Here is a 12,799-nt window from a genome sequence, read left to right on the forward strand (position 1 = left end):
CTGGGCTCAAAGTCACACAACCTGGGAGGCTGAGCTGGGATTCCTGACCCCATGCCCTTGACCTGTATAATCCAAGATCACTTGCACAGTGATATGTGTTTTTGTAATCACGAAGACATTGGCTTTTTAGTCTAGATGTGAGCTGTCCCTTGAGTGAGGTAGGAACAGGGCTTAGGAACTGGCACTTCCACCCACTGTTTTACAGTAACCAGCAGGGCATTGGTCTCTGAATGGTCACCCACCAAACATAGGACCTACCTCCTGATGCTGTGCCTACTCTCAGCCCTGGATCAGGAAGCTCAAGTCCTGGCCGTGCACCACCCCCAAGGCTAGCTGGACACAGGTCATCCAGTGCCTCTGGAAGGCTGTGTGGGGAACTCTGCACCTGTGGGAAAGGCGGGCACTGGCGGGGTGGAGGGGGAAGCCTGCACGGTGGCTGCTTGTTAATGACCTAGATAACAGAGCTGATTGGGCACTGTCTCTGTTCAGCTGAGGCAGGGAAACTGGGTCAGCCAAGATTAGACACTGAGAGATGCGTTTGGCAAAACATGGCCAGTTGCACTGAACAGATCTTGAAAGATGCATTTAGCATCGTCCGTCTATTAATTTAATGGACCACAAAGGCAGTGTCTGGGAGAGAGAACAGAATGAGGGCATGACTAGCAGCTAGCAGGGCAAAGACGTGCAGATTCAGAAAGGTCAGAGTGAAATACACTGGGGGGAAAGGCAAATCCATAGCACCCTCTGCTTTCCCTCGCCAGGCGCTAATTACACTCTGTTGGACTCGCTCATTAACTTCTTTCTCTGTATCCTCCACCAGAATGGGAGGGAAGGCTCTGGCCCTGTCTGTCCCGCTCACCATTCTATTTCTAGCGCTTGGGATGGTGCCAGACACATGGGTCCATCGATGTTTGGAAATCTCTGAATGAATGAATGGCAAGTATCACGTGCATTGGTTTTTGCGAATGTTAGGGCTGGTGAGTGGAAGGAGGTTACCTTTTCACCCAAATGTGAGACAGCACAGAGCAGGACTTAATAGTTAACTCCAACGTTGTCCTTTATTCTTTGATAAAGAAAAACCTCCAGGAGTTCCCGTCGTGGCACAGTAGTTAACGAATCTGACTGGGAACCATGAGGTTACGGGTTCGATCCCTGGCCTTGCTCAGTGGGTTGAGGATCCAGCACTGCCATGAGCTGTGGTGTAGGTTGCAGACGCAGCTCAGATCCCAAGTTGCTGTGGCTCTGGTGTGGGCCAGTGGCTACAGCTCCGATTAGACCCCTGGCCTGGGCACCTCCATATGCCGCAGGAGCAGCTCAAGAAAAGGCAAAAAGACAAAAAAAAAAAAAAAAAAAGAAAAGAAAAGAAAGAAAGAAAGAAAAAGAAAAGAAAAGAAAAACCTCCACGACACGGACCACATGGCTGGGGAGAGTCTGTTTCCTTCTTCTGTGTCTTCATCTTCTTCTGTATTCCCCTCAGCCTGAGTCCTATTGGAGTTTCATTTCAGCCCCTCACACTCGCCATGCTCCTCCATGCCACAGGGACTTTGCACATGCTAGTTCCTTGCCTAGACCATTCTTCCCTCCTCTCTTTGCCCGACCTATAGTGTTTATCTTTAGAGCTTCATTCAACTCCAGCATCACTTCCCAGGAAGGTGTCCCGCATTGGTTAAATCCCCCTGCTAGGTTGTATTCTCAGTACTTGTCCTCGTTGCAGTTTTATACTTGATAGTGATTTGATAATATCTGGTTATTAATATTATAACCTGGTAATATCCACTACCAGGTTGTGAACACCAGGAGGGCCAGCCATCCTATGAAGTCTTTGCTCACCACTGTGTCCCTGGCCTCCAACAAAGTGCCTGGTAAATAGTAGACAATCGAGAAGGGTTTGAATGAATTAATCAATCACCATTCTCCTGCCAAATGTAGGCTTTGCTAGTTCCCTGCAGGGAGGAGTTGGCAAGTTCAAAGGACCATCTGAAACGTGAGGTCATCCTGGTACCTAAAAGCAAGATGAACCCCAACATCTGGATAGTACATCTCAAAGGAGAAAAGGCTATCCCAGCTCCTTTACTGACGGCCCTTGTCCTAAGCCTTGCATGACAAGGTCAGCGCTGGTGCTTGCTGACTCCCCCTCCCACCAAGATGGAACATGCCCCAGCACATGAGTTAGGCCTTCGACCCAGGAGCAGGAAGGCGCCTCTCCTGGGAACCTGGATCTAATTGCTGGCTGCAGACTTCAGAGAGCAATGGAGCTTTTGGAACGTGTTCAGAGAACATCAGAGAGACAGAGGCTAACAAAACAGCATAGCCCCAGGATGAAAGAGTTAAAGGGAGGATGTGACTCCGCCTCCAGGAATAGCCCACAAGTCGAGGACTAACTCTCTGAAAAGACGAAAGGGATTTGGATAGAAGGTTCTAGATGACTGTCCTATAAAAACTGTCCTCTAATTGCCACAGAGGTTTCCATCACCAGAGATACACAGAGTAGGTACAAGAAACTTCTTTAGAGCCGAGGTCGCTAAGCTCTAGAAAAGAGTCACACTCAAAGGCATATTCCGTTCCCACAGGATTGCTCCATGGCCAGGAGCTGCCTCTGCCCTCTCTGCAGCCAGAGCACAGGGTGGACGCATACAAGCAACGAGGCCAATAAAGTAAAGTTTGTTCAGTGATAGGATAGATCCTATCTGTCGTTTCCAAACTCTCCCTTATTGCAAGAAAATCCCTTTATCTAAACAAGATCTTTCTTGGAGTTTGTAACATATAAAATGAATCATATCTTCTGGCTGAAGATATGAAAAACCCTTACAAGGTCCTCACTGTCCCCTCGCTGTGCCGAAAGGACCCTGACCCCCCAGACCCCAGGACAAGAAGGGATCCTGGCCTGCCACTCTCTAGTCATGCTTTGGGGCAGAAACAGGATCTTGGATGCCCTGGGTTTACCCCCTTAGCTCCGTGCCTGAGGTTTCACTCTCAACACAGCTGGGCTGCATGTCACTTGGGCAGGGGAAATTCCCTTTTAAGGGCGCTTGAAGCTCTGGTTTTGCTCAGTATCTTTTTTTTTTTTTTTTTTTTTTGCTTTTTAGGGCCGTACCATGGCACATGGAACTTCCCAGGCTGGTGGTTGAGTCAGAGCTACAGCTGTGGGCCTACACCACAGCCACAGCAACTCGAGATCTGAGCCACATCTACAACCTACACCACAGCGCACGTCAAGGCCGGATCCTTAACCCACTGAGCAGGGCCAGGGATCAAACCTGCATCCTCATGGATACTAGTCGGGTTTGTTAACCACTGATCTACAAGAGGAACTCTGCTCGGGATCTTTCATAACACTGGTTTCCCACCTTTCCAGGAGTATGGGATACACTAGGAAATAATGTGGCTGGAGAGCAGGCAGCCACCTTCCACACTTGTGTATTAGCCTCACTGCAAAATGCAAGAGGGGGAGTTCCCACTGTGGCTCAACGGGATTGATGGTGTCTCTGCAACACCAGAACACAGGTTTAATCCCCAGCCCTGGCACAGTGGGTTAAAAGATCTAGCCAAAAAAGAAAAAAAAAAAACATGCAAAAGGGCCATGAAGCTCTTGTCAAAGCCAGTCGCTCAAAAATAAGGCCTTGGGTGGGTATGTGTTTCTAAGGTTGAAAAGGTTTCAACACAGCTGCATTTGCGAGAAAGCTAAAGGTTCAGTCAATTTTGGAACAGACAGAGGTTAATTTCGAACCTCTTTTCTTCCAAAGGTTTGGTGAGCGCTCATTGTGTGTCAGGCACAGGGACCTGCCAGGGTCAGCCTCTCCTTTTCCTTCCTACTTTCTCTCTCTAGGAGACACGTTACTGGACACAGGTGTCCTTCCCAGGGAAGGGGAAGGAAAAAAAAAGATGACCTACTGCCTGATAAGTCTGAATCTGGAAGGAAACTTGACCTACAGATAGCGGACTCTAGGCTGGAGTAGGAAAAGAAAAAAAAGGAGGGAACCAGTGTGCATGCCTACTGTGTGCCAGGAATGGAGCTACACTGGCTATGTTCCTTACACCCCCTACAATCCCTAGCTCCATCTTATCATTTTAAAAATGATTTTAAAAGCAAAGCTCAAAGAAATGAGCAACTTGCCAAAAGCCACCCAAGAAGCAGGCGGCAAGCTGTGATCTGGATTTAGGTGATGGAGCTGAGCGTAGCCACTGGTGGCATTGTGGGGTTGGCTGACTCTGGCCTTTTGTCACATCTCCCACCTCCATTCAGCGCCTTTCTATCCTGTCAGACCCTAAAATCTTTTCAGGCTAGGAAATTTTCCTTTGTGTATCAAACTGTACCCCTCTGAGTGCCCGCTGAGTCCCTCAGAAGGGTGGACCTCCTGGCACGTATGACCTCAAAAAAGAGTACAGAGAGGCCAAGAGGAAAGAGGGAGCATCGGGCCAGAGGGAGCATCCGAGGAGGGTCTGCAGTATAATTGATCCCTTCACAGGAGACCTGCGGCACACATGCCGTGAAAACCCTACCTTAAGGGAGTCTCCAAAGAGCCACCCCGAGGTCCCCTCCTTTCTCAGAACGCAGCCTGACTTGCACCAGCGGAAGCGGCCAAGTCAAACCGAAATGCTGCCGGTGAGCTGGAGAGGAGGCGACGGGTGACTCACGAGCTTGGAGCCTGCCTCCCTTGGACCAAAGCATCAAAGGCTGAGTCAGAGGCCCCGCTGGACGGGGGTTGCCTTGTACTTGCCTTCGCACAGCTTAATCTTCTCCTCCACAAACAGCAGTCCTTTTGCTAGAAGCTGGTTCTGCCAAAAGAGAACAAAGGACACAGGAGTTGGGCTACTTCCCTGGGTGACACACCCTCGTCCACTCCTGAAGGGCAAGGGCACGGGGCTTCCGGGCACTTGGGCACTGGTCACACCTCCACGCTCAAGAAGCCTTTTATCCTCTTAGGAGGCGGATTTCGTGGGGAGAGGGGGTCAGGGAGACATCCCACAGCAAAGGAGGGAGACGAGAGCCAAACCCCAACTGCATCCCTCCTGCCAGGGAAGAGGCTGCCACAGGCTCGGCCGAATTCTACGGGAGGACAAGGAAGGTCACCCAACGTCCTTCAAGCCCCTCATCTAAACTCAGGAAGAGAAGCCAGGAGGCAATGGGAAGCTATGCTGAGATAATAGGTTTTCAAATAAAACGGATCCATTTAAGGTTTCTCACACTAGCAGAAGACTGCCTGCGGAACTTTAAGCAGCAGTGCGTATGCACCCATCGGTGTGTGTGTGCGGCAAAGGTGTGGAAAGAGAGTGAGATGAAGTCCCTTTGCAACTGCAACTAACAAGTGTTGAGTGTTTTGCACATGTCAGTGGGTTTATCTTCTTCAACTCATCTGATTCCAACCCTCCCAATAATCCAGTTGAGTTGGTGCCGTTACCCTGACTTTACTGAGTCAGTGGAAGAGACCTGCCCACAGAAAGACAGAGCTGGTCCTTTCTGGTTCCAGAAGCCATGTGCTTCCCGCTCTGCTTTGCTGCCTGCTGGCAAGTCTTCCCACCCAGACCCCCTCCTTCCTTCAAAAGGCTACCTGGTCAGCCTCTCCAAAGGTCACAGATGCTCAGAGAGCAAGGATGCCTCACCTCTGACCTCACATCACAGATTATCAAAGACCTCCGCTTATGCGCTGGGGGGCCCCCAGTGGTATATATCCTACCAAAAAGCCTCATGCATTTCTTAGTATCCTCCTTTATAAAACCCTAAAACCCAGTTACAAGGATGATGAGAGCCTATACGGCAGAGAGGAAAAAATCCTGAACATGAGACAGGGGGTTCAAGTCCCACCTCAGCTACTTTCTAGCTGTGTGATCTTGGACTTCATTTCCTGAGTCCTGAGTCCCTCCTCTGTAAAACGGCATCACACCAGCAATATCACAAAGTTCTTATAGTAATTAATCATGATAAAGACACACACACGCACACACACACACGGGGTGTTCTATTCTCAGGAACCGGTGGTAATGGAACGTGATGATAATAGTTGCTCTTTCAGCCCAACTGTCTTCTCAAAGTAGTGGAAAGTAAAGAGTCAGTAACGAATGGGCCTACATTGAATATATTAGAGAATTTTATCAAAGGTACCATCACGTTTCTGTGACTAATACATATAAACCAAATTTTACAGATCCTATTAAAATTCACAAGATATAATCTAATTCGAAGTAAGTAGCCACCACTTAGTTTCACGATGGAACCCCAAATCAAAGACAGAGAACGTTGCTCTAGGAAAACACTAACTCCGTTACAGGGAAAAAAAATCAATTCTTTGACTAGGAATTACAGGACAGTCAGGGAATGACGGTGAAATTCTGTGTCCCCTACCCTCCAGCCAAGCACACAAATCCCAGCAGTAAGAAAACCAAACCATGGCACCAAATTCAGAGGATCAAAATCATCAAGACTTTGAGACAGCTGAGCTGGGCAGGAGTGGATGGTGGGGGTGTTTCCAGTTGGCAGTCACTCCCCATGAAGGGTTCTGAGCAAAAATCCCAATTGGATGGAGTTCCTGTGGTGGTGCAGTGGTTAACGAATCCAACTAGGATCCATGAGGTTGCAGGTTCGACCCCTACCCTTGCTCGTGGTTTAAGGATCCAGCGTTGCTGTGAGCTGTGGTGTATGTAGGTTGCAGACACGACTCGGATCCCGCATTGCTGTGGCTGTGGTGTAAGCCGGCGACTACAGCTCCGATTAGACCCCCAGCCTGAGAACCTCCATATGCCGTGGGAAGAGGCCCTAGAAAAGGCAAAAAAAAAAAAGAAAAATCCCAATTGGATGGATAAGCAATGAGTTCCTTCTATACGGCACAGGGAACTATATCCAGTCGCTTGAGTTCTTTTTTTGTTTTTGTTTGTTTGTTTGTTTTTTGCTTTTTGCTTTTCAGGGCCACAGCGGCACATATGGAATTTCCCAGGCCGGGGGTCGAATTGGAGCTGTAGCCACCAGCCTATACCACAACCACAGCAACTTGGGATCCAAGCCACATCTGTGACCCACACCACAGCTCACGGCAACTCTGGATCCCCCATCCACTGAGCAAGGCCAGGGTTCAAACCTGCATCCTCATGGATCCTAGTTGGGTTTGTTACTGCTGAGCCACGACGGGAACTCCCTCCAGTCTCTTGGGAACATGATGGAAGATAACATGAGAAAAAGAATGTATGTACTTGTATGACTGGGTCACTCTGCTGTACAGCAGAAATTGGCACAACATTATAAACCAATTATACTTTGATTTAAGAAAAAAATTTTTTTTTAATTCCAACTGGGGCCTGAAGTCTCTGCCCAGGTCCTTTTCACTGGCCAGACGAGAGTCTCAGAACGCCCCCTCGGCACTGCTGTGCAAAGATTTCTAATGCTCTGTTCTCTGTCACCACCTGTACTGCCACAGGGAGGGCCCAACCTTCTCCCCGAACAAACTGCAAATCTTCCGTCATTTCCCGCTTCTCAGATGTACGTCCAAAGGTAACAGGCTCCTGTGATGTGAGTTTCACAATTTTGTTCCATCCCTAGAGGTAGCTACATTTTAAAGGTGGGGAGAAGAGAACTAAGGCACCAAGAGAAGTAAAAGCTGAATCCAGGTGATATCATGAGGTAATCATAGAAATTAATTCCAACTCTAGATCCTGTGAGGAGTTTAGATCCTCCAAGGTGAGGACCATTTCACTGAGGTCTCCTGGCTCTGAGAACGGTGCTTCGGATATAGTAGAAGCTAATAAATATTGAGTATATACTGCCTGCTTGGGGCTACAGAGCATTATTTGCTTTTAAGAAATCAAAGTGAGGAGTTCCCGTTGTGGCGCAGTGGTTAGCGAATCCGACTAGGAACCATGAGGTTGCGGGTTCGATCCCTGCCCTTACTCAGTGGGTTAACCATCCGGCGTTGCCATGAGCTGTGGTGTAGGTCACAGACGTGGCTCGGATCCCGCGTTGCTGTGGCTCTCTGGCGTAGGCTGGTGGCTACAGCTCCGATTCGACCCCTAGCCTGGGAACCTCCATATGCCCCAGCAGCAGCCCAAGAAATGTCAAAAAAGACCAAAAAAAAAAGGAAATCAAAGTGAGAAACAATATTTTTAAGAGGAAAGAAAGTGATAGAGGTCCTTAAAATTTGACTACCTCTAGGCACATGTACATTCTGCTCTTAATCAATGGCATTTTCTTCATTTGATAAAAACTACTTTGCATCTTAAAAGATGAAACAAAAAAATGGCCTCCTCCTGCTGTTTGTTTGTCTTTTTAGGGCCACACTCAGGGCATATGGAAGTTTCCAGGCTACGGTTCAAATTGGAGCTACATCTGCTGGCCTACACCACAGCTATAGCAACACAGGATTTGAGCCACATCTGCCACCTACATCACAGCTCATGGCAGCACCGGATCCTTAACCCACTGAGCGAGGCCAGGGATCGAACCTGCGTCCTCATGGATACTAGTTAGGTTCATGACCCTTGAGTCACAACAGGTGTGCCCCCTTCCTCCTCTTTTCTAGGTCTTCCCCCTTCAAGAAGACATTTGGAGAAAAAAAAATTTTTTTTTTCAAGGAAAATAAGTTATTTGTGTATTATGGAAAAATGGAAACCATTCTTTTTAAACGTCTCACAATACGCGGCATGGAAACCCCGTAGCTTAGAGCAAAATAAGAGTAACTGAAATGTGAGGTTAGAAGGGGCCTTAAGAATCATCTATTCATTCTCCCCTCTCCCCAGCCCGGGGTCCAAATCAACTGGCCACACATAGTTTGGATCATTTTTAGGTGAACCCATTCTCTAGGAAGCTAAAGCACCTTTCAAAAAGCATTTTGAAAATTCTCGGACCCTTAGGTGGTTGTAGATTTTGCTCTTATTTTACAGTTGAATAAACTGCAGCTAGCAGCACAGTCTCTCTGTAACTTGGCACGTGCTAGGTGAGTTAGGATGTTTGGGGCCAGCCTGGCCCACAGCCCTGCTTCTCTGGAGAATCACCCGCTACCCACTCAGAGGCTACATCATGCAGGCTTGAACCCCTTGAACCCAGCTTGTATCTCCAGCTTAGCTGACTAGCCTGGGGCCCACCCTCCACCCACCTGGGTCTCAAACTGAGTCTCCTGGGAATCCAGTCACACAGGCCACCTCCGCACCAAAGGGCCCTATAGTCCTGAGGACCCCATGTTCTGAAGGGCTTCACACTTGGGGTTTACTGCTCTGCAGCTGCCACCTTCACTTCCTAATATCTGCATTTTTGAATCTGTGTTTTGTAAGTGACTGGCCAATGGAGCTCTCCCTGGGGGCTCGGCCTCAGTTCATGCTGGTCCTATTCCAGCTGCCACCTGGGGGCAGGGATAGTTTTCAGGCCCCTGTCCCCCACCCTCTACTGTCTCTGGCCCTGCCTGTCCCCCCCTGCCCTGCCCTGCCCCACCATGGCTGGCATCCTGCTTCCAGGGTGGTGACAAGGTTGCATCAGTAGGGGCCCAGGCTCAGGGCCCTGAAGCCCTCCCTTCCCTGGCAGGCAGAGCTCTGGCTCCACTGGTGACTCAGCCAAGGCCTCTCAAACACCCCTGATCTATGGACCAAGAACGTGAAGGATGCCATCTCTTGGGGGTGTCCTGTCTACTAAAGGGTGCGGCCACAGGCCCACAGGAAGGGGAGTGACTTCCCACACTGCTGCGGGCCACGTCTGTATTCTGTACCTGGCCCAGCAAATTACAAAGCCCATCCTGTCTGCCGCTCACCTCACCTAAGGACATGCCAACTGGACATCTGTGGGGCTTAAGGCTGCCGAAACCTTAAAGAAGGAAGGAAAGGAATGAAAAAAGAAAAACCCAGCCTTGATTCAGAGAGCAATTTTGCATTATTTGTCTTTCAAATTGTCTGTTCTCCCTGGCCCTCCCCTGCTGACATTCCCGACCCCTGACAAATGTCTGACATGCTGAGAAAATGTTTGTATGGGATCAGAGCTAGAGAAGATCCCGACTTTTCTCTTATCCCCCTCCCTGCCTGATGGCACCAAGCCCATCCCTTCCAACCCAAGGGCTTCAAGCCAAACGTCAGTGACAGTGACTCGCAGGGGGCAGGGTGAAGGATGCTACTCCCATCTTCCCAGAGGGAAGAACTTCCCACACAAGGTAGAATTCTGTAAACGCTTACGGCTGCCAGCCCCCTGTCATGATGCGTGAGCAGTGATGATGATGATGAGAGAAGGAAGAACAGTAGAGTCATGCATTGGTTTTCACTCTTGCTCAGGCATCACATTACCGCCTTCTCAAGTGTCATACCTTTGCCACAAACTTATCCCCTTTACACAGATGAAGAAACGAGGTTCAGGGAAGCAACTAGCAAAAGCACCCAGGTTGGCCAGAGTCCAAAGCCCAACACTTTCCCCCAGCATATTCCTCTGGTTGACCTCAGCAAGGATGATTAAAAAAAATACCAAGATGTACAGCTATGGTTTGCTGACTGCTCACCAGGCACCAAGCACTTTACATGTCACCTCATCTAGGAACCACATCAATCTTTTGAAGTAGGTCCTATGATTACAACTAGATCACCGCTAAGAAAACTCAGGCTCAGAGAGGTTCAGGAACATGTCTGCAGTCACACAGCCACTAAGTGTTCTAGCAAGGGCTGGCATCCAGACCCTGCTGGCAAAAAGGCTGGTGCTTTTAGGCATCACACGCTTCTACCCTGTCAGCTGGAGAGGGGTTTTTTTATGCCTTTAACCACAAGGGAAAGTAGACGAACTCTATTCGGTTCACAGGTACTGGGGGCAGGTGGCTTGGCAATTTCAGGCCATATAACTGGGTTCTAGCAAAGCTTCCATCCAGCTGAATCATTTCCGCTGCCCAATCCTGCTGCCAGCTTTTCGACTTCTGCCTCTCCAAACGGACATTCCCAGGGCCTTCCCCTCCGCTATCCACACTCAATGTCTGATTCTAAATCAACTGGCTCCCAGGTAGATTCTATTCTCCAATGAGACATTCTTTCCTACACCAGAGGGGTCTGGCAGCATGCCACTCTGCCTACCAGGAACATGTATAAACCAGCAATTCCACTGCAGGCATTGCTTCCGGGGATGGGGACATCGGCAAAGGTTGCTGTTGTTGGCACCAAGCCAGGGATGGAAAACATGGGCACTTCCTTTTTTTTTTCCTTCTGTGACTTTAAAAGTACGGCCATCATCCCTAAGGATGTCTGCATTTCCTGTGAACCTGGACGCCTTCCTAGATAAGCAACAAAAAGGCTTACAAACACGACTCACCCCCAGGCCCAGAGAGTTCTTAATAAGCCCATCTAGGGGTGCGGGAGGGGGCAGGAGTGGGGGCTGTGGGTCTGATGAGACCAGAGAAGAAGCCCCAGATGAAGACAGAAGAAAATTTAAAACTTGGGAGTTCCTGTCGTGGCGCGGCAGAAACAAATCCGACTAGGAACCATGAGGTTGCGGGTTCCATCCCTGGCCTCGTTCAGTGGGTCAAGGATCCGGCGTTGCTGTGGCTCTGGCGTAGGCCAGCAGCTACGGCTCGGATTAGACCCCTAGCCTGGGAACCTCCATATGCCTCTAGTGAGGCCCTAAAACGACAAGAGACAAATAAATAAATAAATAATACTAATAAAAAAGAAAATTTAACACTTGGCACACAGGCTAATTCTTCACCTAGCACCATTTCACTGGTAACTAAAAGGGTAAATTGGGGCTTTTTTTGAAAGTTATTCTACAAGGAAGCAGGAAAACAGTCCCATGTCTGTTTTCCCGGATACTAAAAATTAAAAAAAAAAAATTAAATTTCAAAACATTGAAATTTCTCTTCTCTGGGGCTTTTCAAGGAACATCTTCAGGGCAATTTTAACATTTAAAGTATAATTCAAAAGATTTTTCTTCTGTGGCCAGATGGCCTGGGTTTGAACTCTGCTCAACCTTTTATGAGCTGTGTGATCTTAGATAACCTCCCTTCTCCCAGGTTCACCTGCAGGATGTGCAAAATGGTAATAATGAAATTCTCCTCCTCAGCTGTCAGAAGGAATACATGACTTAGGGCAGGAAAAATGCTGAGAGCAGTTTTCAGACTTGAGCACACATGAGAATCATGCAGGACCTGCTAAAAAAACAAAACCAAAAAACCTGCTGGTTCACAAACCCAGTTTTGTATTCAGTTCATCTGAGGTGGGAGAGTTTGCTTGTGCGACACATTCTCAGGTGATGCTGAGATGCAGGTCTCACGACCACTCTTGGAGAACCACCAGCTTAGAACAATGCCCAGCACATACATGCTTGAAAATATTAGCTGGTGTCACTGTGATTGTTATTTTTGTCCTTCTTAGTGTGGAGAGATAGCCTTTGAGACAATTCTCCTGCTGCTTTCTTTCCAAGAAATAACAGATATTTCTCAGAGCTCCTGCTGTGGCGCTCTGGGTTAAGGATCCACCATAGGTCACAGTTGCGGCTTGGATTCAATCCCTGGCCCAGGAACTTCCATGTATCTCAGGTGCAGCCAAAAAAAAAAAAAAAAAAAAAAAAAATTTCCTCAGCCTTCCCCTTACAGTATTTACTTCTTAGGGCCACCACCTTGCGGGATGTTTCCATGTATTTGGATGTTTCCACATTTCCAGCAGCTACCCCTGCCATCTGCCCCTCCCCCACTGGTGCCCTAAACCTGTCTCCTGCCACCACCTGCCCAGTCTATTAGAAGTCACCCGATTTCATCCATAATGGGTTCCCAAAAGTACATACTCATGCGGAACAAAACACTTACATGATATCAGGAGGAGTTCTGTCCCCATAGAGCTAAAAAGGATTATAAAATCCCTAATTATA

General features: G+C 48.5%; 1 protein-coding gene across 14 annotated transcripts in view; it reads right to left on the minus strand.

Moving 5' to 3' along the window:
- PRR5L (proline rich 5 like) overlaps positions 1 to 12,799 on the minus strand; it is a 166,569-nt gene that overhangs the window by 26,708 nt on the left and 127,062 nt on the right. For 13 of the 14 annotated variants that reach the window (XR_014837062.1, XR_014837059.1, XR_014837061.1 and 10 more), the window contains one exon: positions 4,719 to 4,776. The exons of the other annotated variant lie outside the window; for it this stretch is intronic. Coding sequence is in view for 8 of the 13 variants with exons in the window: in XM_085011436.1 (XP_084867562.1) it covers positions 4,719 to 4,776 (58 nt within the window). In the remaining 5 variants the exon portion in view is untranslated. The remainder of the gene's footprint in view (positions 1 to 4,718; positions 4,777 to 12,799) is intronic. 14 annotated transcript variants of the gene reach the window in all.

The sequence above is a fragment of the Sus scrofa genome, chromosome 2 (genome assembly GCF_054392235.1).
Source record: "Sus scrofa isolate SSC_HxYL_T2T_F1_AM1 chromosome 2, Sscrofa_HxYL_maternal_Yorkshire_Landrace_v2.0, whole genome shotgun sequence".
In the NCBI taxonomy this organism is placed as follows: Eukaryota; Metazoa; Chordata; class Mammalia; order Artiodactyla; family Suidae; genus Sus; species Sus scrofa.